The sequence below is a fragment of the Oncorhynchus keta genome, chromosome 19 (genome assembly GCF_023373465.1).
Source record: "Oncorhynchus keta strain PuntledgeMale-10-30-2019 chromosome 19, Oket_V2, whole genome shotgun sequence".
Taxonomy (NCBI): Eukaryota; Metazoa; Chordata; class Actinopteri; order Salmoniformes; family Salmonidae; genus Oncorhynchus; species Oncorhynchus keta.
In genome coordinates this window covers 32,181,583-32,195,378 of record NC_068439.1, presented here as the reverse complement: position 1 = coordinate 32,195,378, position 13,796 = coordinate 32,181,583, and the positions used below count along the sequence as shown (strand labels likewise).

The 13,796-nt window shown below is 43.0% G+C and overlaps 1 protein-coding gene across 3 annotated transcripts in view; it reads left to right on the top strand.

The window, feature by feature from the left end:
- The window catches only part of LOC118371887 (ras/Rap GTPase-activating protein SynGAP-like), a 107,208-nt gene extending 94,924 nt beyond the window's left edge, over positions 1–12,284 (top strand). For 2 of the 3 annotated variants that reach the window (XM_035757529.2, XM_035757530.2), the window contains 6 exons: positions 2,563–3,093; positions 3,624–3,791; positions 7,644–7,855; positions 8,086–8,113; positions 10,759–11,076; positions 11,838–12,284. In XM_035757529.2, coding sequence (XP_035613422.2) covers positions 2,563–3,093; positions 3,624–3,791; positions 7,644–7,855; positions 8,086–8,113; positions 10,759–11,067 — 1,248 coding nt within the window. In that variant the 3' untranslated portion in view covers positions 11,068–11,076; positions 11,838–12,284. The remainder of the gene's footprint in view (positions 1–2,562; positions 3,094–3,623; positions 3,792–7,643; positions 7,856–8,085; positions 8,114–10,758; positions 11,077–11,837) is intronic. The other variant, XM_035757531.2, reaches the window with a different exon arrangement.
- The last annotated feature ends 1,512 nt before the right edge of the window (positions 12,285–13,796 follow it).

Here is a 13,796-nt window from a genome sequence, read left to right as displayed (position 1 = left end):
GCAGCTCGTTCCAGTCGCTAGCTGCAGCTAACTGAAAAGACAAGCGACCCAGGGATGTGTGTGCTTTGGGGACATTTAACAGAATGTGACTGGCAGAACGGGTGTTGTATGTGGAGGAGGGTTTTATAAGAAGGTTTTTATAAATAAGCATCAACCAGTGGAATTGCGATGGGTGTACAGAGATGACCAGTTTACAGAGGAGTATAGAGTGCAATGATATAATAATAATAATAATAATAATAATGTCCTATAAGGAATATTGGTGGCTAATCTGATGGCTGAATGGTGAGAGCACCCTTACGTGCTGATCTATACATAATGTCTCCGTAATCTAGCATGGGTAGGATGGTCATATGAATCAAGGTTAGTTTGGCAGCTGGGGTGAAAGAGGAGCGATTGCGATAGAGGAAACCAAGTCTAGATTTAACTTTAGCCTGCAGCTTTTATATGTGCTGAGAGAAGGACAGTCTACTGTCTAGCCATACTCCCAAGTACTTGTATAAGGTGACTACCTCAAGCTCTAAACCCTCAGAGGTAGTATTCACACCTGTGGGGAGAGGGGCATTCTTCTTAGGAAACCACATTATCTTTGTTTTGGAGGTGTTCAGAACAAGGTTAAGGGTAGAGAAAGCTTGTTGGGCACTAAGAAAGCTTTGTTGTGGAGCATTTAACACAACATCCGGGGAGGGGCCAGCTGAGTATAAGACTGTATCATCGGCATATAAATGGATGAGAGAGCTTCCTACTGCCTGAGCTATGTTGTTGATGTAAATTGAGAAGAGTGTGGGGCCCAGGTTGAGCCTTGGGGTACTCCCTTGGTGACAGGCAGTTGCTGAGACAGCAGATTTTCTGACTTTATACACTTGAGAGAGGTAGTTAGCAAACCAGGCCAAAGACCCCTTCAGAGACACCAATACTCCTTAGCCGGCCCACAAAAATGGAATGGTCTACCGTATCAAAAGCTTTTGCCAAGTCAGTAAAAATAGCAGCACAACATTGCTTAGAATCAAGGGCAATGGTGACATCATTGAGGACCTTTAATGTTTCAAGTGACACATCCATAACCTGAGTAGTTTTCCAGAATTTATTGGAGTTAGACCCACAGAGAGAGAACTGCTCCTTAAAGTAACTAACTTTGGCCTTCCGGATAGCCTGAGTGCACTCTTTTCTCATTTGCCTGAACAAGAGCCAGTCAGCCTGAGTATGCGTGTGTCGAGCATTTTTCCAAATGCAATTCTTGAGGTGGAGTAACTCTGCAAGATCACGGTCGAACCAGGAGCTGAACCTGTTTTTAATTCTCATTTTCTTTCTGGGGGCGTGTTTGTTAACAATAGCTGTGAAAATATCAAAAAAGGTCCAAGTGTCTTCGACAGAGGGGATCAAGCTGATTCTATACCATTTTACAGAGGCCAGGTCATGAAGTAAGGCTTGCTCATTAACGTTTTTCAGCAATCGTCTATGACAAAGCCGGACAGGTCGTTTCATTGAGCAGCCATTACGAACACAGGCTGTTAAACAGTGATCACTAAGGTCATTACAGAAAACACCAGACTGATACCTATCAGGATTATTTGTGAGGATAATATCAAGTAGAGTAGCCTTTCCTGGGCGTTTGGAGTCATACCTTGTGGGATTAGTAATAATCTATGGAAGATTTAGGGATGACATAGCTTGGCGTCATCATCTAAAATACCCCTAATTTATATGGCAGTTCTTATTTGATTAATGGTGGTTGAACCCATCTATGTGAAGCTAGCCACAATAAGACTTTGCAGTTATCCTTCAAAATAAAAGTATGGCATAATTGTACTAATTGTATTAATTTGCATCACTGTCAATGACATTTTATTTTGAAGGCAAACCGAAAAATCCACTATTGTGCCTAATCCTTATTGTGGCTAGCTTCACAACACATAGCCCGGTCCATTTGAGCCTCACTAGCCAGATGAAGCTAGCTGGCTGCTTATAACGTTGGCTTTGAGCAACAGGGTTAAGTATCTGGCTAGCTATTTATTTTCATGAACTGAAGTTCAATTTCGATAGACAAACAACAAATGGCAGCCTAGCTAATACTTACTCACAAGGATTCCCAAATCATTGCTGAGAATAATGAAAATGACTGCAGTTTCTACTGGTCATTGTTTTCAGGCTGGTTGTATTGGTGTTAGCTAGGTGCCAAGCTAAAGCCAGCTACCCCAGAAGTTGCGGTCGAACAAATTATGCTTTATTACCAACACGGTTTCGTAAACACATCATTTGTGAACGTGACGTAATCGATTCCGTTATGTTCACCGATTTATCGTGCATCCCTAATTGTTTTTATGAGAAGATGCTTGAAAAACAAGTTAGACAGGCATGAACGAAAGAGGGATTGTCCAATTAAATTGACTTCACAACCATTCCTCATCTCATTCCTCGTTTCTTCTCTTATACCCTCTCCCTCACTCTCCCTCTCCTATAGTATTTGATCTCAAATACTGTATATTCTTTTTCTAAATATTTCCTGCCCTCCCTCCCTCTGTCTCCCTCTCTTCCTTTTCCCGCCCACCCTCTCTCTCTCAGGAGAATCTCCAGCAGCAAATTCTTATGGGCATGACCCCTCAGACGGCAACAGGCATGGGCACCCCCACCTCCTTGGCCACTCCCCCTTCCACCGTGCACCCTGTCCGTCATGGCTCCGTAGCACCGCCTCCCCCGCAGCGCCTCAAATCCCAGCTGTCCATCAGCCCCGGGGCCACGTCCACCCCTCCCAAAGCCCGCCCCCAGAGCAGGAACCTCCTACTCCAGTCGCCCGAGTCCAGCTTTGGTGGCAGGCAGCCCTCGACACAGCAACAACAGCAGCAGCAGTTGTCCGTCAAACAGTCTGACAGCCCAGCCCCTGGTCTCCCGCGCCAGTCGAGCTCTGCCAGGGACGGCCAGGGGGCGCCACAAGGGGGCAACGGAGAGACCACAGACACCCCGACTAAGAGCTCCAAGCAGCCTCAGACCACAGACACCCCGACTAAGAGCACTAAGCAACCTCAGCAGCAGTCCCAGCAGCAGCAACAGCAGCCTCCACAGCAGCACCTGCTCAAGCCCACAGTCAATAAACAGGTATATTGCTGGAACATCATGGGCTCTGTGTTGGGACACCTAGGACTTCAGACTGTGTTAGTCCAGCTCTGGAAGCTAAAATTAGTCTAGAGGTCTCAGCCAAGGTTACACGTCACAAACCACCTTGGCTACATTTATTAATCACACTTCTGTGATATTTGGTCCCAGTTCTATACATGTTGCACATTATGTAAAATTATGTAATGTAACATGAAATACAACCTGATTATGTAATGAAGGCTATCGTTTGAACATTATTGTATATTGTCAAAATCTAAGGACTTGTCCAAAGGCAAGTCCAAAGAGATACATCTTGAAGATGGACAGCTTCCTAAAAAGCACAGAAAAGTGTTGCTGTTTTATCTAGTAATTTAATCCATCCGCCGTCAACTCTTAACAGGTTAGAACACATCACAAGCTTTCCTAAATACTTTCTGAGATTGGAGAACCTTTTAGTCTTAATCATTTTGATAGCATGATCATGCAATTACTGAGCCTCTTCCTGTATCATCTTGCCTCTTTGCTTTCAGGTTTCTCAGTCCCCCTCCACCCTGACACCCAACGAGCGCACTGTGGCCTGGGTGTCCAACATGCCACACCTCTCTGCCGACATCGAAATATTGCGTAGCTCATCAAACCTTGAGGACCTCAAGCTGAAGGAGTACTCCAAGAGCATGGACGAGTCTCGCATGGATAGGGTGAGCCCATTTTGGGGGGATGAGAGCCTCTCCAGTAAATTAAATAAGGTTCCTAGATTATAAGGTAATGTCTTTATCTGATTTTCATTTGGTTGTAGGGTAACATTTAACCCCCAGCATGATGTTCCAATACTTTTATGACAAGGTCAAAGGAACATTTTCACTCCATGTCATAATTTGATGTTCCAGGTTTGGGACCTGAAAATATTGCTAGACTGTTCCTTGAATTAAATGTTCCTTGAAGAAAGGAATGCAGGTAGCCTAGCGGAGGCTTGGGCCAGTAAACCGAAAGGACGCTGGTTTGAATCTGCAAGGTGGAAAGAGCTGCTGTTCTGCCCTTGAACAAGGCAGTTAACCCCCACCAATTGCGGGGGGCTGTCTTAATCGACGCTGTTGGCGCAGTTGTTGGGGGTTAACTGCCTTGCTCTCTGATTCAGAGGGGTTGGGTTAAATGTGGAAGACACATTTCAGTTGAATGCATTCAGTTGTGCAACTGACTAGGCATCCCCTTTAATTAATGTAATTCCTCACCTAACAGATGGTTCATACTTTTAACACTGTGTAAAAGTGGGGAACTACGGTGCTACAGTTGGTGAATAAAGTGTATTGTAGGAGCTCTGAAACATTGGGGTCAGTCCTAATGCTGTACCCGGCTCCACGAGGGGGCTAAAGGGGGCTTAGCCCCCTCAGTTCAAACGTGTGCCCCCTCAGCATTAGTTTTATGTCCCTATATAAAAATAGCAAAAAAAAGTTCAAATGAGTGAGTGACAGGTTGGCTAAAACAATTATTGTTTTCTACGCTGCGCTGTCAGCACAATGGACAGAGTGCACCACGGTGTGTGTAGGGGGGCTATGGAAAGCAACTAGGGCGCTTCTCATCTCTGTGGTAGGCTACGTGAATAACATAATACGCCTCTGCCTGTAATATTTTATTTTGATTTATAAGTGTGGGGTCAAGTTCACCAGTTAGGCCATGGTGAGGATGCCGTGTCGGAGGCCAAACTATCTCCTTCTTGCTCTTCTGCTGTACCTATGGAAGGCGCTCTGCACGAGTGTCTGCCCTATGTTGGGGTGTGTGAGGTTTTCATCCTGACACTGACTGACACTGAATTGATTATGACCGAACTCTCTCAGGAGCCTGGAGAGGAGAGGGTGTGCTCTACATTCACCAAATGGACATACCATGTTGGTAAATATGGAAAGAAAAGTGACCACTGCTACATCCTGACAATATTTATGAGGTTACTGACTTTTTCCACATGATGTTACGTTACAGCTTTATTTTAAAAATATATATATATTTCTTATTCCCTCATCAATCTACACACTATCCCATAATGATGAAGCAAAAACGGTAAAGAAAAACTTTTTTTTTGCTAATTTATAAAATAAAATAAACTGAAGTCACATTTACATAAGTATTCAGACCCTTTACTCTGTACTTTGTTGAAGCACCTTTGGCAGCGATTACAGCCTCGAGTCTTCTTGGGAATGACGCTACAAGCTTGGCACAGCTGTATTTGTGGAGTTTCTCCCATTCTTCTCTGCAGATCCTCTCAAGCTCTGTCAGGTTGGATGGGGAGCGTTGCTGCACAGCTATTTTCAGGTCTCTCCAGAGATGTTCGATCTGGTTCAAGTCTGGGCTCTGGCTAGCCACTCATGGACATTCAGAGACTTGTCTTGATTGTGTGCTTAGGGTCTAATGACAATTACAACAATACTGAATGAACACTTATTTTAACTTAATATAATACATCAATAATATCAATTTAGCCTCAAGTAAATACTGAAACATGTTCAATTTGGTTTAAATAATGCAAAAACAAAGTGTTGGAGAAGAAAGTAAAAGTGCAATATGTGCTATGTGAGAAAGCTAACGTTTCAGTTCCATGTTCAGAACATGAGAACATATGAAAGCTGGTGGTTCCTTTTAACATGTGTCTTCAATATTCCCAGGTAAGAAGTTTTAGGTTGTAGTTATTATATGAATTATAGGACTATTTTCCTCTATACCATTTGTATTTCATTAACCTTTGACTATTGGATGTTCTTATAGGCACTGTATTGAAACACAAGCACTTCTTACCTCTTAATCGCCTCGCATTCATGTCAAATAAATTTGTCAGTTAATTTGTACTAAGCAAACTGCTAAATTGTTCAGTTTACATCTTGCCTACATCTTGTCTTGGCTACTGTAGACTGTCTGAAATTAGATGTTAGGCCTATCAGGGGCTATATGCTACCTGCCTGTATCTAAGCAAAACATGGCAAAATTGAATCATGAACCCAAATTCTAGTTTCTAGCCTATGCCTATTCAAATGACAAGTCAGTATCGCAAATGGGCCATTTGTCGTCTTAACATTTGGCACGTAATAATAGCACAATTGCCAGAGAATAGTCTAATATACATTTTTATGGTCTTCCAAGTTTTTCTTGTTTACAGATTTAGAGATCCTCTGTCCAACTTTCATTACTCAAACTTACCTGTCAGATTTATCTATAGTTATGCACATGTGCAAAAGGGATTGTTTTACAACTATAAACCTGGTTCGAGCCCTGAATGCTGATTGGCTAAAAGACTATGCAAATCAGACCATACACCATGGGTATGACAAAACAGTACTTTGTACTGTTCTAATTACGTTGTTAACCAGATTATAATAGCAATACGGCATCCCCAGGGTTTGTGATATATGGCCAATATACCAGGGCTAACGGCTGTATCCGGGCACTCTGTGTTGCGTCATGCTTAAGAACAGCCCTTAGTCGTGGTATATTGGCAGTACACCATACTCCTTTTGCAAATGATCTGGTGAGATGAATAAGGGGAAATTATCTTTTCTCTCCCCACATTTTCAAATTGCTTTATTGCGTCATGTCATAGCTTGCAATAATTGTTATTTTGAGGAACCCCGAATTTTGCTTCTAACATTGTTACAAGTTAAATATTCCTTCTTAATTGGCTCGATAACGTGATGGAAAAGGGGCTATTGTATAAATATGGCAACTCCTCTCTTGCTGTGAATTTTTTTTACATTTGGGCTACTTTTCAAGCCTTTTGGGCAGGTTTTGCGTGGTCATTGGGCTATACTTTTTTGTTTGACCTGACAACCCTGTAGTTAGTTCACTTTTGGGTAACTCAAGGGGAGGCTGTATCTGAGCCTGGTAGACCCTACCTGTGCTTTATTGGTTAAGACTGGTTTTGCCTAAAGAGAGGCTTTTTCTTTTGAAAACGGACATTTTGAAGTCAGAACATTATGTACAAAACATTAAGAACACCTCTTTCCATGACATAGACTGAAAAGGTGAATCCAGGTGAAAGCTATGATTCTTTATTGAAATCCACTTCAATTAGTGTAGACGAAGGGGAGGAGACAGGTTAAATAAGGATGTTTAACTTAGTATTAGGAAGGTGTTCTTCATGTTTTGTTCACTCAGTGTATTTGTAAATACCACTGTCATCTTTGAAACACCAGCGCTATGTAAATAAATCCAACACTCATTTGCACCTTTACCTGCCTGCCTCCTGCTGAGTCTTTGTCCTTAAGACTGCTAGAAGTCCCATATTTTACGCTGATACAGTGCAGTGGAAATGGGCGACATATTGCGCACACCTGTCACTTAAAAAGCACTCAATGATCTCGGAATCTCTGCATTTGAACTTAGTGTTTATTGTGATATAGCGTGATATAAGCAGAATTCAAAATAATTCCAATGCAAGACCCCAAAATGTTTGCCCCCTCGTCGATTACAACTTCCCCCTTCGTCACGTTATACTTGCGCCAGGGTCTGCCTAATAGATGCTAGAATTCCAGAGCATTGATCTCCCTCCCCTGCCGTCTGTCTGCCAGGTAAAGGAATACGAGGAGGAGATCCATTCTCTGAAGGAGCGCCTGATAATGTCCCATCGGAAGCTGGAGGAGTATGAGCGCAGGATGCTTTCACAGGAGCAGCAGACCAGCAAGATCCTATCTCAGTACCAGAACCGGCTGGACGACAGTGAGCGCATGCTGAGGCAGCAGCAGCTGGAGAAGGACAGCCAAATCAAAGGCATTATCAACAGGTGAGCTCGACCAAAACAAGACAAGACAGAAGGTTAATGCCTGCTTGCTCACTTGCCTAGATATCATTTACGTTGAATGCATTTACTTTTGTGGGAATTTCAATTCCCCCGAACATCATATCTGTTTCCATAAACAGAAAGGCTAATGATGGGAGGCCAAATGGCAGAAAGAAACTGAATCGTGGTTCTGTAGCTTTTTCTAAAATATACATCTTCTCCTTCTTTTACAGGCTGATGGCTGTGGAGGATGAGTTGAGAGTGAGTGCCATTCCTGAAATGAAGCCCAGAATGTTCATAGAGCAGATCTGTCAGATCTGTTTGTCCGTTGGTCTGTATGGCTGAGAGTGTATTCTAGTCTCTATGAGTCTATGGTGTGTACGTTGACATGGTTTAATATGGATTCACTAGTCTGTCATATGTGCCATTTGTACATTAGTAGTGGTACCATGTGGCTAGTGGAATGCATTTGGAAACCTGCAACGTGCTTACCCAGATATGACAGGCTTACCCATATATGACGGGCTTACCCAGATATGACGGGCTTACCCAGATATGACGGGCTTACCCAGATATGACGGGCTTACCCAGATATGACGGGCTTACCCAGATATGACGGACTTACCCAGATATGACGGGCTTACCCAGATATGACGGGCTGACGGGCTTACCCAGATATGACGGGCTTACCCAGATATGACGGGCTTACCCATATATGACATACCTGTGGCAAAGAAACGGTGACATAGTTAACCCCATAAAGGGCCTTGATAACTCATGGACACAGCCAAGTTTCTCAACACCAGCTTCCCCTTTGAGAAAACAATGCGAAACAAGTAAAACGCTGTTCTCTTTACATTGATTAATTTGGTTACTTGACAACATACTATATTGCACCATGTCTATTCCGTCCTACAGTATGTAAGCTGTTGAATGTCTGTCTGGGCACAATGTCTCTCTACATTATAGAATTTTTACCACCACTGACAAAAGACCGTTTCAACCACTGCATATTGAGGCATTTCTTTCTCAAAGCTGGTGTAAATGGCATCTATGATGGAGTGGACTGGCAGTATAAGGTTGAATGGTGTGGTAAGTATAGGGGTGTTGCTATGCATTGCAGCATATTCGAGTCCTAGAACATGGAGTTTTATCAACTGGACAACCTTTGATTGGCTGAAGGTGATCCAATCCCTGACCAGTTTGTTTTGCCAAATGCCCCTTATTTGTAGACACAACCAGTTTCAATGAAAGCATGGCCAGACTGAACCAGTGTAGTGAAATAATATTGAAACAGAGAGATATTCAGTTTGGATTCCAGTCTAGCTTTCCCTTGATCCAGCTACATGGTATTTCATGCACACTATATAGTGTGTATGGCCAGGGAAAGTAGAGCCCTGGCATCTATATGTTTATTTGTAAAGGTATGCAACACTCCATTACTGAAATATACCCCCTACATTTCTGAAAACGAAATGCCTTAAGTAGCTTACCATGGTACAACTGTATTAACTTGTATTTAATCATTTGAAATGTTTTCATCTTTCAAAAGCGAGAGGCTCAATATGTGAATCAGAGAGAAGCTGCGGTTTGCACTGATAGTGTCAGACCAACACTGACAGTGAACAGGGTTGGGGGGGAAAGTAGGGTTGGGTTCTTTACTGTCTGAATGGTTTCAAAGAGGGTTTTCTTCTTGTTAGAGGGTTGTGGGTTATGTTTCCATGTAGCATGATTTCCCATACCGTTGTACCCGTGATTTAGTTTGTTGTTTTATTCTAACTGTGTTGCCATATTGTGTTTATGTTCATCAGTTATTTTGAGGTGGTGGGGTGAATACATGAACAACCCTATTTGGTACTAATTAGCATATTTTTTTCTGAGAGTGTATTGATACATCTTTGCGGGAAATTATGAATTGAACATACATGTCTTTTTTAAGTCTTACAGAGTGCATGACTGATGGTAGTTTTCTGTGCATCCCTGTGTTGAGGATGCGTTTGGGGCATCTGCCAGATGCCAGATGCCTGAAACAGTGGTTTTGATTGGTCATGAGCATGAGTTTTTGCTGATCCCAAACAGAGGTTAATTATGACACTTCCATTGTATTATTTGAGAAAGGATAGGAGCAGAAGCAGGGAGAGTAAAGGGAGTACAAATGTGAAGCGCTCATGATTGAACCGGGATCCCCGCCGTGGGGGAACATATATGGATTAAAACGTGAGAGCGTTACCCACTCAACCAGACTCCGGGACCACGTGACACTTTTCGTAACTTGGCTATTTCTAGCTTTACCTGTTCAGTGTGTATGAGGCCACAGTCCGCAGTGAGTTAAGGCAGCCAACACTGTTAGGGTGCCACTGATATGAAGCCCATTGACAACTACATTTTCTCAAATTGAAATGACAATCACTGACTCTTATCAATCCCATTACATGAGGGGAAAGGTTGCTATTGCCACCTTAGGCTAAAGTCCCTCTGTATTGCATCAGACAAATGGTTGGACTACACCTGGGTTGTGTTCATTAGGGCATACATCAGAAAATATTTTGCAACGGAAAATGAAAAATAGCTTTTCTTATTGGATAAGTCCAGGTATATCAGTCCGTCTTCTTCCATTGGGTACCTAATGAACAGGACCCTGTTTCTCAACCCTAAACCCCCGCCCCCCCCCCCCTGTCTCTGTCCTGTGCTTTCTTGTGGGGTCTTTCTTTTATTTAATCTCTGTTGGAACTTCACATTCCTTTACTTTATAACATATTTCTTCTCTCCCTTTCTGCAAAACTCCCCCCCAACCCCCTCTTCTATCCCCTCCTGTGTGACGTTCTCTCCCCACGCGTTCTCTTCTGACTCCCTCCCACCCACCATTCCGCCTTTTCTCCTCCCTCCCTCTGTCTTGCTATCGATAGGAAGAGGACTCTTCCTCTCTGGGTTCAGCAGACCCCCATGGTCTCCCCGGAGGGGGGGGAGGGACGGCCACCGCCACTGCCAGGCCCGGGGTCTCCTTTTCGGGTGTCTCCTGTGCCAGCACCCCTTGGAACGGAGCCCTCCCTCCCGTCCCACCTCCCCGCCTACACGTCAGCCACAACGGGGAGCTCCGTGGCAACCGAGCCTACCCCTCGACTACTACCATGGCTACGCCAGCCAGGAGCACGGCATCTTGGACCTCGGCAACAGCAACATCAGATCCAAGCTTAACCGGGAGGAGAGCAGTCTAATAACGAAATGTGATTACTAAAACGAGTCAAGTTGAGAGAAGAGTTTTCACACCCAGAACATCCTCTTGGCTATATGTTTCTCCTTTTGGCCTTTTTTCTAAATAATCATTCATTTACTTGATAGGGACAGATTCAGTGACAACATTGACACATCAATTTACCAGATAGCAGATGCATTGCACCGTCTTGCTTTAGCTTGTGCTAATTTCCAGCATCAGTCACTAGATGGGCTTTGAAATAATAAGAATTAATTCATTAAGAAACCGTGTTGAATAAAGGGATAATAATAAAGTGACATATTCGTTTTAAAGACTAAAGGAGCCATCCTCTGATGTTTAACAGGTGATCCAATAATGGCGGTTATGTCGTTTTTTATCAAATGGGCTTCTATCAGTTTTCAAGGTTTGCTAATTTACTAATTGATAATCGCAGTTAATGACACGTGGATTGGAAAAGCTTATTTGTACCTCTTTATTTGCCTCTTTTTTTTAAATCCAACTAGGACTTCCATGCTGTGTGTGTGTGTGTGTGTGTGTGTGTGTGTGTGTGTGTGTGTGTGTGTGTGTGTGTGTGTGTGTGTGTGTGTGTGTGTGTGTGTGTGTGTGTGTGTGTGTGTGTGTGTGTGTGTGTGTGTGGTTGCTAAATGTTCAACTCTGTATTTTGAAATGTACTTTGACCAACAAATTGCGGCCTATAATAACTCAAAGATTCTTATTATTATTTCATCCATTCCCCTTTCACCATTTTCATCTTTCCCTCCCTTCCTGCAGCCAATCCAACCGTTTTACGGAGGACACCCTGGAACCTGACTGGCAGATCAAATGCGGGCGGAGCTGATATGGGTCCAGGCTTAATCCTATTGGCTGAAACATAGAAGAGGTCTGCAGTACACACCTACTCCAGATCTTGATTCCCCCACAACAAGCTGAGCTTTAGGAAAATTCAAAGGGGGAGGGTTCTTTACATGCTAACACACCTTCTCCAGTCCCTCATGCATTTGCTCTTTCTCTTTCTCTCTGCAATACCACTCTAAGTCTTGACCCTGGTGACAATCAGTCCAGTATTAGCGGTGCTGTTTACAGTATCTACATGTTGCAGTGACCCATTCACGAGTGATGAAACATTGCAATATCGAACCTGTTGTTTCAATTTTAATAGGTATGACAAAGCACAATACTGAGAAAGAGAAATAGAGACTTTGGGGGATCCAAAGACCCCCCACCTCAAATATTCACTTCACTTAATTAATTCCCCTGTGACACACCTGCTACACTGAACGCGTAACCCAGTGGGTAGGATTTTTGATTACAGAGCTAGTGCCTGCGTGCCTGTCATGGAAACATGCTGCTTACGCCCAGGTTTTATTGAAAACAATTGGAGCATCTCATACCCGGTAAAAGTCATGCGTCCAGTGTAGCAGGCCTGTTATCCTGTCAAACACCATGGCTCCAATGTTTTATATGTTCTTAGTATTAAACTGATACCCTCATTCCAGATGGTGAATGAAATTAAAGCATAATGCACAATACTGCCCCTGTTCTCAGACTATATACAGTACCAATCAAAAGTTTGGACACACCTACTCATTCCAGGGTTTTTCTTTATTTGTACTATTTTCTACATTGTAGAATAATAGTGAAGACATCACAACTATGAAATAACACATGGAATCATGTAGTAACCATAAGTGTCAAACAAATCAAAATATATTTTATATTTGAGATTCTTCAAAGTAGCCAGCCTTTGCCTTGGTGATAGCTTTGAACACTCTTGGCGTTCTCTTAACCAGCTTCATGAAGAATGCTTTTCCAACAGTCTTGATGGAGTTCCCACATATGTTGAGCACTTGTTGGCTGCTTTTCCTTCACTCTGCAGTCCAACTCATGCCAAACTATTTCAATTGGGTTGAGGTCATTCTCCTTCTTGGTCAAATAGCCCTTACAGAGCCTGGAGGTGTGTTGGGTCATTGTCCTCTTAAAAAACAAATGATAGTGCCACTTAAGTGCAAACCAGATGGGACGGTGTATTGCTGCAAAATGCTGTGGTAGCCATGCTAGTTAAGTGTGCCTTGAATTCTAAATAAATTACAGACAAGTGTCACCAGCAAAGCACCATCACACCATCATACCTCCTCCTCCATGCTTCACGGTGGGAACCAGATAGGCGGAGATCATCCGTTCACCTACTCTGCATCTCACAAAGACACGACGGTTGGAACGAAAAATCTCTAATTTGTACTTATCAGACCAAAGCACAGATTTCCACCGGTCTAATGTCCATTGCTCGTGTTTCTTGGCCCAAGTAAGTATCTTATTCTTTTGGTGTCCTTTAATAGTGGTTTCTTTACAGCAATAACACCATGAAGGCCTGATTCACGCAGTCTCCTCTGAACAGTTGATGTTGAGATGTGTCTGTTACTTGAACTCAGTGAAGCATTTATTTGGGCTGAAATTTTTGAGGCTGGTAATTCTTGTGAACTTATCCTCTGTAGCAGTGGTGATTCTAGGTCTTAATTTCCTGTGGCGGTCCTCATGAGAGCCAGTTTCATCATAGCGCTTGATGGTTTTTGCGACTGCACTTGAAGAAACTTGAAAAGTTCTTGAAATGTTCCGCATTGACTTTATGTCTTAAAGTAATGATGGACTGTCGTTTCTCTTTGCTTATTTGAGCTGTTTTGCCATAATATGGACTTTTACCAAATAGATCTATCTTCTGTATACCACCTCTAC